The sequence below is a fragment of the Pinus tabuliformis genome, chromosome X, assembly GCF_031772625.1.
Source record: "Pinus tabuliformis cultivar Carrire ecotype Pingquan chromosome X, CPIR1, whole genome shotgun sequence".
NCBI classification, from domain to species: Eukaryota; Viridiplantae; Streptophyta; class Pinopsida; order Pinales; family Pinaceae; genus Pinus; species Pinus tabuliformis.
This window is the reverse complement of record NC_142308.1, coordinates 1669348581-1669365504: the sequence shown is the minus strand read 5'-3', so window position 1 is coordinate 1669365504 and position 16924 is coordinate 1669348581. Positions and strand designations below refer to the sequence as shown.

The following is a 16924-nucleotide window of genomic DNA, read 5'->3' as shown; positions in this document are numbered from 1 at the left end:
TACGATCTCTCTGCGGTAATAATTTACAATCTCTGTGGTCATAATTTACAATCTTTCTCTGGTGAAAATTCACCATCTCTCTGCGGTAATAGAAAATTAACCTAGGGCACGTGCGTTTGCAGTTTGGCTTGCTGATACACATTCCTTATATTTTTCTAATACATATCTGCTCACATATTTTCAAGTATGAATAATTCATCACAATTACCAAAGATTACCAAAGGTAGACCTAGCACAGTTACTCTACAAAGCCTCTATGAGTATATAGAGTCTTTAGAGAAACGTAGAGAAGAAAGAGAAGTCAAGCTACAAATAGAGTTAGCAGCCATGCTGGAAAATAAATTCACATCTCTTGAAGACAACGTCCAAAAACAAAATAGAGAATAAAACAAAATTATTGGAGAATAAGATGGAGGCAATCGAGACTAGGTTGCAGGTTATAGAAAAACAAAACCAAGATATGAACCAAATATCCCAACAATTAGATGTTCATACTTTAGAGAGTCTTAAAATGAAGGACATGATTAAAGAGCTAGAAGAAAAAGTTAATAACCGCCTCACTCTAAATAGTGTGGCAGGTAAATTAGATATCAAACCAATTAAAGATGAAATGAAAAAATTCAAAGAATTAGACCATGAGCGTAACAAAAGGGCCTTGAACCTTATAATCTTCGGTTTGAAAGAGCAGGTAGACAAGGATACTTTAGTCATAGCCCAAATAGAATTACATAACGGATTACAAATTGAAACAACATGTCTCACAAAAGCAACAAGGTTGGGGAAACTAACTGAGAATAAAGGAAGGTTGATCTGAATAAAGGTGAGCTCTACTGACCATAAGTATGACATACTTAGTAAAACCTCAAGTCTAAAAGGAACAAGAATATTTATAAATGAAGATCTCATTCCAGAAGATCAAATAGAATTGAGAAAGGAAGTTCAAAAGGTAAAGGAAGCTAGGAAGGAAGGAAAATGGGCAATAATTAGAAATAGAAAAACCGTTATTCGATATAGAAACCAAAAAGATAATAATAAATAGCAATTCAACATGCTCTGGATTCTTTCTTGGAACTATCGGGGCTTTCCATGGAACAAAGGCCCCAAGCTAAGTTGGATCTCGAATGATGTTGATATTATTTTTCTTATTGAAACTTGGGAGAGAACCTAAGGTCCCTAACATAGATGGCTTTGCATTATGGTCTACCTGTAATAAGCGATCCTCCCGTAGAGGCACTAGGGGTATAACTTGTTACATTAAGAAGAACATCTCTCCCCATCCTAGGATTTATAAAAACGACCCTTACAACCAATATAGTTGGATATAATTTACTGACATTTATGATAAAAAGACCTACATAGCAATCTGTTATTCCCCCCCCACCCGTCAATTCTAACTTCTATAAGAAAAAGAATCTAGATAAAAATAGTCCTTACAATGGTTTAGAGAATGATATTTCTAGCCTAAGGAATGAAGGCAATATCCTTTTAATGGGTGAGTTTAATGCTCAAACTTCAAGCAACCAAGCTATTCTTTTAAGCAATCATTCCAACCCTAATCCTCTTTGGTTAGACGAAGACCTTCCTCTGGCTAGCCAGTACAAAAGGAGCTCTGAAGACCTTAGGGAGAATTTGTTTAGGTCGGAGCTAGTCAAGCTTTGTAGTGCTCAGGATCTCATAATTTGCAACGGTCTAAAGAAGTGGCCCAATTCTAGCCATATGACCTGCATCCATGGGCTTGGTAGTAGCGTGGTAGACTATGTTATCTCTGATCTCCCTCTATACAACGAAATAACAAATTTTGACATCTTAAACAACCATGAGCCTAACTCTGATCATAGGCCTTTACTTATAACTCTCAATTTTGTTATGCATAGAGATCCCATAGAAGATAATCCTTGTAGTCAAAAGAAGTTAATCTTTGATAGCAATAAAAAAGATCTCTTTCTAAATGAATTAAAAACTAATTTGCTTCCTTTATCTAGTATATACAACATAGAAGATCTCTATCATAATTTTACTACAACCCTCTCATATTCTATTAACAAGTTCTCAATTGAAGTTTCAAGTAATAAAAGAAATAGCAAAACCAACCCATGGTATGACAGAGATTGTAAAAGTGCGAGGAGAGAAATTAAGGAAGTTGTTGACTAATCTCTTAAAATTGGTAAGATAAAAATATACAAAGCCCTAACTAAAAGAAAAAAAAGGCAGTATATTCGTAAAAGACAAGAGAATCTCTTACACCTCTCTAAGGTAGCTCCTAAGAAACTCTGGAGGTAGATTCCAACTAGGAAAACTAAAGATAATAATAAAATTGCTTTACATGACTCAAATTCCTATCTTAAAAAGCTTTATGAATCTCCAAATGTCATGGATAATTTTGAAACCCTGCTCACAACGAAAGAAGTTTTCTCATTAGAAGACATTGATTTTGGGGTTAATCGCTTGGCTAATGGGAAAGCTAAGGACATTGAAGGTTACCAAGTGGAAATTTTAAAAATTGGAGGTCTTATCCTCATTCCCCCACATTCACAAGATTTTCAATCAAGCGGTCAAGCAAGGGTTCCCTAAACCATGGACTCAAAGCCTCATTATCCCTATTTTTAAAAGTGGGGATACAAATAACCCCTCCAATTATCGGACAATTATGATCAACCCTCTCCTAGCCAAGTTATATGGTATTATTTTGGAAAGGAAGTTGAGCATATGGTTTGAAAGTGAAAGTAAGTGGGCTAAAGGCCAAGCGGGTTTTAGAAAGCAGCACTCAACAACAGACCACCTCATTACACTTAAGATCATTGTGGAGGAATGTTGCAATGATAAATCCAATCTCTTTTGTTGCTTTGTGGACTTTAGAAAGGATTTCGATACGGTTCCTTGAAACAACCTTTGGAACAGATTAGAAGAGCTAAAGGTTCCTTTTGAGTTGAGAGTTGCCGCTATAAGGTTATACGACAATGAAATTACCAAGTTAAAGATCAATGAGGGGTGGTCGAAAGATATTAAGTGTAATATCAGAGTTAAACAAGGTTTCCCCCTCTCCCCTACCCTATTTAGCATTTACATCGACAAGCTAGAAGGTTGTTTAGAGGAAGCAGGATGTGTTGGCATGATCTTAGCTAAGATAGTCATCATCCTTCTTCTCTACGCTGACGATATTGTTCTTCTCGCAAGGTGCCCATCTGATCTTGATAAGCAACTTATACTTCTTAAGGATTTCTACTGTACCATGGGTATGATTGTTAACATTGAAAAAACAAAAGTTATGATTATCAAATCCAAGGACACTTACACTAATTTTATGTATGACAATAGTACCTTGGAGGAAGTGTCTTCCTACAAGTACCTAGGAATTGCTATTCATCACAAGCTCAATTGGAACTATAGCATTGAGAAAAGGATTAATGGGGGATGGAAAGCTTATTTTGGTCTCGAAAATAATTGTAAAACAGAAAACCTTGTAATGTGGGATAGAAAGAAGTTCCTCTTTGAAACTTTAGTCACTCCGGTTATCTTATATGGATGTGAGGTTTTGGGTTGTAGCATCTCTAAAGAATCATAGAGAAAGATTGAGCAAATCCAAAAGCGTTTTATAAGGTATAACCTCAAAATTAAAAGCAACACACCCTATCCTATTCTCCTTATAGAAGTGGGTCTTTCCCCTATCGAGAGCCTAGCTATGACTAGGCTTCTGTTGTACAAGCACAAACTCAATAACATACGAGACCATAGACTTCCTAAGCTAGCTTTAAATTCCAGCCAAAACCACCTAAGGCTCAAACGAGGTTGGTATAAAGACACGAGGGCCTAGTTAGACCATTGGGAGATCGACGAGAATGTTGCATTGCCAAACATTAATAACATTAAAATTATTGTTACTTCTAAGTTCAAAGAAAAAATGTGGTGTGAGAAAGATTTAGCAACTAAAAGAAAATTAAGATATTATAAGGAGGTCATCAACCCCACCCTAGAAGATCAAAAGTGTCTCTCTGTTTTAACTAGCTCAAAAAAGAAAATTAATATAGCCAAGATTAGAACGAACTCTCATGAGCTCCATAGTGAAACGAGTCGTTGGGCAGTTCCTAAAACACCATGGATGGAAAGGTTCTGCCATCTCTGTGAGAATACGAACATCAATGATGAAAATCACTTCTTCTTAGAGTGCCCCACATACAACCACATTAGATCTCAGTTTCAAAATCTTTGTTGCAATACTGACCTTCCTAGCCTTTTACATTGTCAAAATTACAGTGAGCTTGGGAGGCTTCTCTCCAAGCTTTTTGAGTATAGGAATAAAATCTTAAATCAAACTAAATAATTCGTTTCTTTAGGTCCAATAGACCAAAGTTTGGTCTCAACAGATGTTAACCACCACCACCACCACCACCACCATTTTATTGAAATTTCAATTTTAGTTTTATTTTTTATTTTTAAACAGATTATATTAATTAAAAAAAAAATTGAATTTTTTTAACATATTATATTAATTAAAAAAATGATTTTTTTAAAACATATTATATTAATAAATAAAACAAAAATAAATTTCAATTTTAATTTTTTTAAACGTAATATATTAATTTTAAAAATATATATATATATATAATTTTATTTTATTTTTAAACATATTATATAAGTCGAAAAAAAAACGTAAATAAATTTTAAAAAATATTAATCGTTTTTGTTTTTAGTTTTTTAATAATTAAGTGTTTTTATTAAATTAATTTGTTAATAATTAAGTTTTTTTTATTAAATTAATTTGTTAATAATTAATTTTTTTATTAATATAAATTTTTATTAAAAAATCTTTAAAAAATAAAAATAAAAATTGTCGGGCTTGCTCTTTCGCTGCTGGCCGGGGGCCCGGGCGGGCAGAGGGGAGCAGCGAGAGGGCAGGCCGACAAACAATTTTTTATTTTTTATTCTTTATTTTTTTAAAACGAATAAATACTTTTTATTTTTATTTTTAAACGAAAAACTAAAACAAATAAATATTTTTTTCTTTCTAAAAAATAATTTAATAACAAAAAATATTTATTGATGATGATGATGATGGTTAACCTCTGCTGAGACCAAACATTGGTTTATCGGACCTAAAGAAACAAATTATTTATTTTGATCTAAGATTTTATTCCTATGCTCAAAAAGCTTGGAGAGAAGCCTCTCGAGCTCACTATAATTTTGACATTGTAAAAGGCTAGAAAAGTCAGTATTGTATTAATATTTAAATAAATTAAAAAAAAAAAAAAATTATAATTTAAAACAAAAATTAAAAAAACAATAATAACATTTTTATTATAATTTTTAATAAATTAAAAATTAAAATAAAAAACAAAACTATAAAATTAAAATTATAAAATAAAAATACCATTTTAAATAAAAAAACAAATTAAAATAATTTTATTTTATTTTTTTAAATTATAATTATAATAAAATAAAATAAAATAAAATAATTACAAAATCAAAATTTTAATTTTAAATAAAAACATAAAAATAAAACAATTAATTAAAAAAAAAAAAAAAACTTTTAGATTAAAAAAAAATTAAAACAACAATTAAAAAATAGTTATAAAAATAACATTATAATTTTAAGTTAAAAAACAAAAAAACAAACCAACAAATCACTAAATTGTTTTTTAATAATATTAAATAATAAACAAAAAAATTATTAATTTTATTTTTTTTAAATTATTTTTTGATAAGTAAAAAACAGATAAGAAATAAATTTACATAAAAGAAAAATAAAAACAAAACTCTAGATATTTGTTTTTTAAATTAAATTTTAATTAAAATTTTCTAATATTTTCAATCATATATATTTTAATTAAAAAAATAAAAAATAACAAACAAAATAAGAAAAATAAATAAATTTTATTAATAGTGTTTAATAAATATAGTTTTAATTAAAAAAATTACAAATTACAAATATATAACAAAAAAATTAAATGTATTTTTGTTTGTTTCCATGCAATTATTTTAATACTCCCCAAACGAAATTAAAAAAAAAACAAAAAAAAAACAAAAAAAACGAAAAAATAAAATAGCAAAAAAATAAAATTAACACCCATTTTTCTTCTCAGAAGCCTAAAAATTTAAAAAAATTGCTAATTTTTCTCCTAAAAATCCTACAATTAACCCGTAAAACCCTCGTTGAATGTAAAACTCCCATTAAATGTGCTATCTATGTAAAACTCCCATTGCATGTGCTAACTATGAGAATGTGTTATCTATGAGAATGCAAACTCCCATTGAATGTGTTATCTATGTAAAACTCCCATTGCATGTGCTATCTATGAGAATGTGTTATCTATGAGAATGCAAACTCCCATTGAATGTGCTATCTATGTAAAACTCTCATTGAATGTGCTATCTATGAGAATGCAGCGTCCACAAAATTGCTCCAAATTTTTTAACTTGATGTGATGTGATGAATAGGAACGATGAATTTTATTTTATAGTGATGATTGTGGGAATGATTTATCGTTTCTTGAATGTGGGATTAAACTTAAAATTAAAATAAAATAATTTATATTTAATATTATAACTTTAGGTTAGTTTTCATTCATTACGGGATATTGTTTTTTTATTAGTTATAAAAATTAATTTACTCACATAGTCGATGTTAAATAATTTAAATAGAAAAAGTATTTTGAGTTTCTATCAATATTTTGAATAAATACTAGGGTGAAATTTTCCAAAACCAAAATTTTAGTAATATGTTTTCAAGTAAATTATAGATGAAAATTTTGGAGGGAAATATTTAAAAATAAAATTTTGGAGGGAAAATGTTCAGCGAAAGTTTTTTGGGGCAAACTTTGGAGGGAAATTTTTCGGCGAAAAATTTTGGGGGGGAAATTTAGAGGGAAATTCTCAATCTCTAAGTTATATATTGTCATTTGGAGAGAGTGCATTTGTATCATTCGACATCTTCTGGTTGAAGGTCATGGATTCTTTTGATAGTGAAGTTTTTCTTTCTTCAGCATCGACATCTTTGTCATGCAACAACTCTATTCATTTTGATGAATGTAATAGGAATTCTTTCACTATGAATAGAGAGACAAATTTTCCACTTGGTCTTAATCCTAAGGATGATGAGAGCAACATTGATGAAGGGCAGCAAAAAGAATTTCCTGTGAATAGAGAGTCAATTTTTCCACTTCCTCCTAATCCTAAGGATTATGAGAGCACCACTGATGAAGGGGGGGATGAAGAATTTCCAGAATCAAAGTTTCCACATAGTCCTAATCCTAAGGATTATGAGAGCAGCACTGATGAAGGGGGTGATGAAGAATTTCCCGAGTCAAAGTTTCCACTTCCTCCTAATCATAAGGATTATGAGAGCACCACTGATGAAGGGGGGGATAAAGAATTTGCAAAGTCAAAGTTTCCACTTCCTCCTAATCCTAAGGATTATGAGAGCACCACTGATGAAGGGGGGGATGAAGAATTTGCAGAGTCAAAGTTTCCACATATTCCTAATCCTAAGGATTATGAGAGCAACACTGATGAAGGGGGGGATGAAGAATTTGCAGAGTCAAAGTTTCCACATATTCCTAATCCTAAGGATTATGAGAGCAACACAGATGAAGGGGGGGGGGGGATGAAGAATGATGTAACCCAACCTCACGGTCCCGCAACTCTATGTGACTTGGGCTTAGTCGGCGGTCGCCGGACTCACAATATGGTGGTTCTTTTCCGGTGGTCACGTGCAAAGTTGGTGATGTGTATTGGTTTGTAGCTGCGGGCAATTACTGCCGCATTTAACTCCACTCAATGTGCCTCGGGCCTGGCTCCTCCGCGCATTCTTAGGCAAAATATCCCGGTCCTGTATTCATTCGAGAGGGTTCAGTTCTGGTGTTCGACTGCTGTGAGGGTTTGAATGTGGTCTTGCCTTTTCTACGACTGTAAATTCTCTGCAACTGGTTATGGGTTCGCCCAACTTCAATGGAGTAATACCTTCTCGCTTCTGCTAGCTCGCTTGCTGGTTAACGCCCACGGTAAGTCTCTGGGTTTCATTCGACTATTCTTTGCCTTGAGATTGTCAAGAAGTTTGAGTTCTTTACTAGGTCCTTTATTCAGATCTTGTCGTGCTGTTACTTCTGTTCTGGTTTGGTCACTCTGCTGTGGTTAATGGATGCCTGTAATAACTGTTTTATGCTCGGTTGTGTTGCTTTTCATCAGCTACCTGAGAGGATGCAGCTGTTATTTTTCAAGACTTTCCTTATTTACTTGATTAAAATGTGTGGTGAATAGTGCTCCTTAGCTAAAACAGATACTTTTATGGGGAATCTGAATCATGTTTTATTGTTTAAACTTTATGATACATACACTATGATTTCCGTTTAGTTTAATTAACTGTTAAGATGTGAGTATAATGGTAAAGGAATAATGATGCACATGTGGTTCTTATAGCGATGTTGTATCCTTATGATTATGATGTTATGACAAGGTATATTAACATATTCATTTACTACATGATGAATAGGTACGTGATGTTGATGTTATAACTTATGATAGTATTTCATGAGATGAAGCATGTATTTGCGATTAACTATGATGAATGCAATTTCTATGATACTATGATGGTATATCTAATGCATTGGTTGCATGTTGAAGTATGATGATGGGCCGAGAGGGCCGGTTTATTTGATGATCTCGTGTGAGCCCATACGCACGAGGGAGAATAAGTAACATCATATGGGCTGGGGACAAACTCAATCAACACTACATATGCCAGTGATTCTTTTGTCTTGTGTATAGCTCTTGATGGATAGCTCTTGAAGAGCTATGAGACCATCTTGAGGAGGCCAAGTGCCTGATGTTCTAGGCTTGGTGCCTGTTATTGGATTGGGATGCCGAAGTCTGGAAGGGTTGTATAAGACTTCGATGCCTGGGGCTGTGCGCCTTAGTAGTTGTGGAGGGAGTGGGCCAGCCTTGCCAGATGCCCGGGGTCATTGAGTACCGGACCGGATGCTTGCCTTGGGGCAGATGAGGTCTGAGTCAGGCGCGAGCCTTGGGGCCAGCCTTGGACTAGGATACAGACCGGGTCAGGCTTAGCTTGGTGCCGAAAGTGGGAAAAGGACAGAGATTCCTTGAGATTTCCCGGGGTGTTGGGGACTTTCGATGCCTACCGGTTATACTAGTTCAGCAGAGGGTGTTGGAAACAGGAAGTAAATAAAATAATAAATAATAAATAATAAAAACAATACATAATACATAATTCAACATAACTTCGGGACGAAGTTCCTTAAAGGGGGAGAGTATGTAATATCCCTTCCCTTAATAATACATAATAAATAATAATATAATAATAAATAATAAATAATAAAAGTAATAAATAATACAAATAAATAATAATAATATAAATAATAAATAATAAATCACTTAATAATAAATAATAAAAATAATAAATCATAAATAATAAATGAATTTAAAAATATACAAGAAAATAAATAAAAATAATAAAAATAAAAATAGTAATAACTATACTAAAACTCTAAATCAGAATAAATAGAAATAAAACAAGAAAGCTAAAAAATCAAAAGAAAAGTAAAGAAATAAAACGAGAAAGCTAAAAAATCAAAAGAAAGTTGCATGTAGACACATGGAGTGTGTGCATGTGGTTCCCCTTCCAATGTTGTTCTATTTAATAGATGGTGAGGAAGATGAGAGGCATTCTTGCATTCCATCTTTCCGAGATTCTATCTTTCATTCTCTTGGGAGAATGGTGTTCTAAGACATAGGAGTCACTGGCAGTAGTACGTTGATTGAGGGCTCGGGGGTGGCCAGTTGTAGCAAATCCTTGCACAATTGAGCCTACGGTTGGGTGGAGAGTCGTCCCCAAAACCTTGTTGCGGTAAGCCTACTTCTACCGCAGGTAAGCATTATTCTTAGTTGAATTTAGTTTATTACTTATATGTTTATTTGGCTATGTAAGTGCCACCCTGATTTAAATTTAATGTTAACTAGAAAAGTTAAGTAGATATTTATTTTGGGCTGTTACATCACCAGGTTTCGGCGACTTCCAACAGGTATACTCTTCCTCCTTGCTTCAATCTAAATTTCCCTATTGAGATTCGTATTAACCAGGGTTGCTCCTTTGGTCTTCGTTTCAGTTGTTTGGCTAGGCTCTGCTTCTCGATCCACTTGCGTAGGTAACTAGCACCCAAACTCTTTTGGTTTGCAGCGGTTTCGATGATTTAATGGTAATGCTCAGACAGTGACGTTGCGTTGTTGCTTTTGCAGGTCATGGTTCGACCTAGGCTCATGGGTTCTCTGGGTTTTAATGCTCAAAAGGATAGCATAATCTCTGGTAGGCTCTGGTTCTCTAATGCTTGTCAACACGCGCTAGCTTCCTTAACTTTCTGTAGTTTTGTCTGGTCGGTTGTTGTTGCCGTGAGCTGTTGCTATTCCCTGTATATTCTTGGTCTCGGTCACTTGTTCCGTCAGTCGTTTTTCGATGGGAACGTTGGGGTTTTTATTCCCAAACCCTAGGCCAGGGTTTGTCCAATTCTTGGACGCGGCACTTGGGTTTTGTCAACAATTATATATTGTAATTAAATATGAGTCGACTTAAATGAGAACTGGTTGAGCTATGGTTTCATTACTCAGAAATTACGTGGAATTCTTGGTCTTGAGGCATTACCTTTCTCTGTAGATTGCTTCTTTGATTTGATGTGCGGTTCTGTTCGTTCCCGAGCCTCTGATGGTGACACTCCTGTAAACGGGGTCCCTTCATGTCGTATTCCGCTTGCAATTATACAGTCAGTTATTTTCTTGATAGTCTGTTCATTTGTTGAGAATACAAAAACACTGTAACCTCACCGTGGCTTCCCTCTAGTTGTCAACACTGTTAGTTTTGATTCGTTATGCAAGAAAGAAAGTTTTGTTATTCAGCAGACAGACAGTATTTGTATACAGATAAACGATTAGAAAATATATCTATTTCTCTTATTTCATATTTGTGAAATTGCAGAACCTTGCCTTGGTGTTACATCTCTTCTTTTATATGTTGAAATTACAGTTAATTCGAACTGTCCCTCACGGTCAGTTGAACGGAAAATAGTTTGTTAAACAACTGTTTAATTATTATTTACAAGTTCTGCTTGTAGACAGTTTTGTTTCTTTTTGTCTTTCCTAATTTAACAGATCAATTTCTAACTGACTTTTATTTCTATTAAACTTATAATGACCCTAACCGACACTTAACTTTATCTTTTAGTAATTAAAATAAAATAAACAGACTATCTGTCTTATGACTTCCTAAACTCGAAAATAAAAGAAAACATTCCAAATACTTGTCAACCTTCCAACCTGGCGAGACTTCACCCGGTCATGGCGAGCTAGATGCTCCTGCATCAGGCTCCCGGGGCAAAAAGAAATCATGGCTCCGGTCCATGAGCTTCTCAACGGAAGTTCCTGTCTGTTCAATCTGCCTGGCGTCAAGCCATGAACTGTCCTCGATGGGACGGTTCTTCCACTTGACCAGGTACTGCATATACTCTTTCCGCCGAGTTCGTTTAACCACCTGAGTGTCGAGAATGCTTTCGATCTCGGGAGGTTGAACGTAAGGCATCTGTCTCTTCCAAGTCTCCTCGTCTTCCTGGGTACGCCGCGTAGGTTGCGTGGTTCCATCTTCTTCCTTTCTCTCTGGGTCAGCCGTGTACGGAAACAGGTCTGCTACGTTGAAGATAGGTGAAATGCCTATTCCGGGCAGTAGTTGTATCTCGTAGGCATTCGCTGAAAATTTTCGCAGAATCTTACAGGGACCTATCTTTTTATATTTTAATTTATTGTACGTACCTTTGGGGAAACGCTCTTTGCGTAAATGCGCGAGGACTTCGTCCCCCACGTCAAATTGTGCTTCCCTTCTCTTTAAGTCTGCATGTTGTTTGTACTTTATGCTGTTGTCCTGTAACTTCATCTTTACCTGTTCATGCAAATCCCTCATCGCGTTAGCGAAATCTTCCCCGTCTGCACTTCGCCTTTCCTGTAATCCAAGGTCCCGCAGTTCGTGCACTCCGCGTGGATGCATGCCATACAGGATCTGAAAGGGACTGAAACCTGTGCTGCGGTTAGGCGAGTCGTTATAGGCGAACTCTGCCTGTGCTAGCACCCGGTCCCACATCCGTGAATTCTCCCCGACTAAACTGCGTAACAGGTTTCCCAAACTCCTGTTCACAACTTCTGTCTGCCCGTCGGTTTGCGGATGATATGCAGAACTGTAGTTTAGCTGTGTGTCCATTTTCTTCCATAAGGTACGCCAAAAGTGTCCCGTGAACTTCACGTCCCTGTCCGAAAGGATAGATTTAGGTAATCCATGTAACCTGACAATTTCATTGAAAAATAAGTGTGCCACGTGGGTGGCGTCACTGGTTTTTCGACAAGGTATAAAATGTGCCATTTTTGAAAACCTGTCCACCACTACCATTACGGAATCATATCCTCGTTGTGTCTTTGGCAGACCTAAAACGAAATCCAAACTGACTGAATCCCACGGTCTGCTTGGAACAGGTAACGGTGCATATAATCCTGTGTTCTGGCTCTGCCCCTTTGCCAATTGGCACACTTTGCATTTGGCCACAAATCGTTGTACATCTCGCCGCATCTTTGGCCAAAAATAAAAGTGACTAAGCTGCTTGAGGGTCTTATTCATGCCGAAATGTCCGGCCAAACCTCCACTATGCTTCTCACGAATAATATTCTCCCTCATCGAGCAGTGAGGTATGCATAGCTGTCCTCCCTTAAACAACAATTTTTCTTGCAGATTGTAGTCCAACCAAGGACTATTGTCTCTCACTAAAGGGTTCTGGCAAGCCTCATAGGCCTCCTTAAAATCGGTATTTGTTTGGTATAGATCTTGTAAGTGCTCAAAACCCAACACCTGTACAGTGCTTTCCTGCAGAAGTAGAGCTTTCCTACTCAATGCGTCTGTGACCTTATTTGCTTGCCCGCTAATGTGCTTTAGTACGAAATTGAAACTCTGTAAATACTCTACCCATTTGGCGTGTTTGTGGTTGAGTTTGTGCTGCTGCATTACATACTGTAGTGCAGAATTATCCGAGAACAACACAAATTCATTTCCCAATAAATAATGCCTCCAGTGCTTTAATGCCTGTACAACAGCATAAAACTCTTTATCATATGAAGAGTATTTCTGCCTACTCTCATTCAGCTTCTCGCTGAAGAATGCCACAGGCTTGTCTTCTTGACTGAGCACAGCCCCGATTGCTGTCCCGCTAGCGTCACAGCGAACCTGAAACAACTTCTGGAAATCTGGTAGCCTCAAGATCGGCCTCTCAGTAATCTTCTTCTTCAACAACTGGAAACTTCGCTCTGCTGCTTCTGTCCACCGAAAAGGCTGGCTGGCCTTTTTGATGGTATCTAGCATGGGTGCACAAATTTCGCTGAAATTCTTGATAAACTTCCTATAAAAACTTGCCAATCCATGAAAGCTACGTACCTCAAACAGACTTTTCGGAGATGGCCAATTTACTATTGCTGCCACTTTCTCCGGATCCATCTTCAGTTCATTTTCTGCTACCACAAACCCCAAATAGATTAATTCCTTTTGCAGAAAAGTACATTTCTTTAAGTTTATCAGTAGTTTGTTCTGCTGCAGTTTTTCCAGTACCTTACGCACATGCTGTAGGTGTTCTTCTCTTGTCCTGCTAAAAATAAGGATGTCATCCAAGTAAACAATTACGAACTTCCCAATATACTCCTTCAACATCTCATTCATTAACCTCATGAACGTACTGGGTGCATTGCTTAGCCCAAATGGCATAACCAGCCATTCGTACAGCCCCTCATTCATCTTAAAGGTTGTCTTCCATTCATCACCCTCTCGTATCCGAATCTGATGGTACCCGCTTTTTAAATCTATCTTCGAAAAATAAGCTGCCCCACTTAAACAGTCCATCATATCATCCATCTGTGGCAGTGGAAATCTGTACCGGATGGTGATTTTATTGATGGCCCTTGAATCGGTGCACATCCGCCACTCTCCTCCCTTCTTGGGAGCGAGAACCGTTGGAACAGCACAAGGGCTTAAGCTCTCCCTTATCAAACCCTTGTCCAACAGCTCCTGCACCTGCTTCCTGATTTCTTCATTATCCTTGGGGCTCATTCGGTATGCCGCTTTATTCGGCAAGCTGGCTCCGGGTATGAAGTCAATGTGATGACTAATGCTTCGCTTGGGGGGTAACTTGTCTGGCAAGTCGTCTACAACTATGTCTGCAAACTCCTCCAACATTTGTTGAATCTCTATGGGAAAATCCAATATTTCTGTATGTAGCAGGATTGTCCTGGCTTTCCTTACTACCGCATAACCTATCTTACTGTCCTCCACCTGTTTTACAAACTGTTTCCCACTCACCAGCAATGCTCTGGTTTCACTTGCCTCAGGTGCTCCTTCTTCTTCTTTGATAGGGACAAGTGTATGCTTGATTCCATCCTTCATGAATTTGTAACAGTTCGTCACTCCATCATGGGTCACTTTCCTATCAAATTGCCAAGGTCTGCCCAACAATATGTGACAGACATCCATTGGCATGATGTCACAGACAACCTTGTCCTTGTATTTGCCTATCTGAAACTCAACTTCGCTCTGTTCATCCACCAGCAATTGATGGCCCTTTTGCAGCCATGAAACTCTATACGGATTGGGATGCTTTGAGCGTTTCAATTCCAACTTTTCCACCATTTCTGTGGACACTAAATTGTCAGTACTTCCGCTGTCAATTATTAGTTTACAACACTTACCTCGTGACTTACAGATCGTCCTGAACAGAGCCTTACGCTGTGTCTGTTCGGTATTCTCCTTGACTGGTTTCAATAGCACCTTATGCAGCACCAAAGCTTCTCCCGTCTCTGGAGCATTCTCCGCCTCCTGAGGGAGTGCTGCTGCTTCATCTGGTTGCGCCACATACGCACCCCGCTGTCTAGTTGGTTCTGCTTCCGGACACTCAAATGAGCGGTGCCCCCACTTATGACACCTATAGCACTGATAACCAGCCCCCCTGCCTCGGCCATTTCCTCTGCCGCGCTGGGACGATCTGCCGCCTCTCGCACTGTCTCCTCTATCTGCTGTTCCAGAAGTTTTTGGACTACTAGCCTCCTCGTTGCTATTAGTAGTTCGGCCCCTGCCATAGGACTGGCCTTTTCCTCTGCTGGCCCCTCGTCCTCTCCGGGCATTCTGCCTTCTATTAATTTTCTCCTCAGCCTTTATTGTGCTCTGATATGCTTCCTCGGTATTATTCGGAGATAAAATACTTATTTCATCTAAAATGTCCATCCTCAGCCCATTAACATACCTGGCTGTTCTTTCTGCTGTATCCTCCGTGTATCCTGCCCGCAAATTCACTCGATAGAACTCCTCCGTGTACTCTTTAACCGTCAGTCCTTTCTGTCTCAGATTCTGCACCTGCCTGTGCAATGCAATCTGATAATCCCTTGGCAGAAATCTGCCCTTCAACTTGGCCACCATTCTTGACCAGGTTTTGATCGGCGCCTTATTCAATCTCCTCCTCTCATTTTGGACACTATCCCACCATAGGGCTGCGTGTCCCTTCAGTTTCGTCGCCGCAAACTTGACTCTGCGATCTTCGCTGACTTCCTCGCACTCAAAGTACTTATCCATCTCGCTAATCCAATCTAGCAAAACCTCGATAGACAGGCTGTCGTCGTACGTCGGGAGTTCTGGTTTAGGTTTACTGCTTGCTAATAAAACAGATCTCAGCAATCTCACTTCTGCGGATTCACCTTCCGGTCCATCTGCTGCCTCTTCTACTTCCTCTTCACTAGCATCGCCTAACTCTGGATCTCTCCGTCTACCTGCTTCTACTGCCTCCAAACGGGCAGCAAGAATTCTGACCTCCTCTCTTAACCCTTCATCTGCCAATCTGCGAACACCTCTGCCACCTTGGCCACCTCGACCATGACCTTGTCATCCTACTTCCATATCCTCAGTCAGCTTAATGTTCTGATACCACTCTGATGTAACCCAACCTCACGGTCCCGCAACTCTATGTGACTTGGGCTTAGTCGGCGGTCGCCGGACTCACAATATGGTGGTTCTTTTCCGGTGGTCACGTGCAAAGTTGGTGATGTGTATTGGTTTGTAGCTGCGGGCAATTACTAATGCATTTAACTCCACTCAATGTGCCTTGGGCCTGGTTCCTCCGCGCGTTCGTAGGCAAAATATCCCGGTCCTGTATTCATTCGAGAGGGTTCGGTTCTGGTGTTCGACTGCTGTGAGGGTTTGAATGTGGTCTTGCCTTTTCTACGACTGTAAATTCTCTGCAACTGGTTATGGGTTCGCCCAACTTCAATGGAGTAATACCTTCTCGCTTCTGCTAGCTCGCTTGCTGGTTAACGCCCACGGTAAGTCTCCGGGTTTCATTCGACTGTTCTTTGCCTTGAGATTGTCAAGAAGTTTGAGTTCTTTACTAGGTCCTGTATTCAGCTCTTGTCGTGCTGTCACCGTTGTCGTGTTGTTACTTCTGTTCTGGTTTGGTCACTCTGTTGTGGTTAATGGATGCCTGTAATAACTGTTTTATGCTCGGTTGTGTTGCTTTTCATCGCTCTCGGCTGTCCGGTAACAAATCACCAGGTTTCGGCGACTTCCAACAGGTATACTCTTCCTCCTTGCTTCAATTTAAATTTCCCTATTGAGATTCGTATTAACCAGGGTTGCTCCTTTGGTCTCCGTTTCAGTTGTTCGGCTAGGCTCTGCTTCTCAGTCCACTTGCACAGGTAACTAGCACCCAAACTCTTTTGGTTTGCAGCTGTTTCGATGATTTAATGGTAATGCTCAGATAGTGACGTTGCGCTGTTGCTTTTGCAGGTCATGGTTCGACCTGGGCTCGTGGGTTCTCCGGGTTTTAATGCTCAAAAGGATAGCGTAATCTCCGGTAGGCTCTGGTTC

General features: G+C 37.9%; 1 protein-coding gene across 1 annotated transcript in view; it reads right to left on the bottom strand.

Moving 5' to 3' along the window:
- LOC149146430 (uncharacterized) overlaps positions 1-16924 on the bottom strand; it is a 103263-nt gene that overhangs the window by 3738 nt on the left and 82601 nt on the right. The window contains exons 4-7 of the mRNA XM_089452762.1: positions 14068-15939; positions 13121-13380; positions 12881-13039; positions 11800-12604 (exon numbers count right to left, since the gene is read on the bottom strand). Of these exons, the coding sequence (XP_089308888.1) occupies positions 11800-12604; positions 12881-13039; positions 13121-13380; positions 14068-15939 (3096 nt within the window). The remainder of the gene's footprint in view (positions 1-11799; positions 12605-12880; positions 13040-13120; positions 13381-14067; positions 15940-16924) is intronic.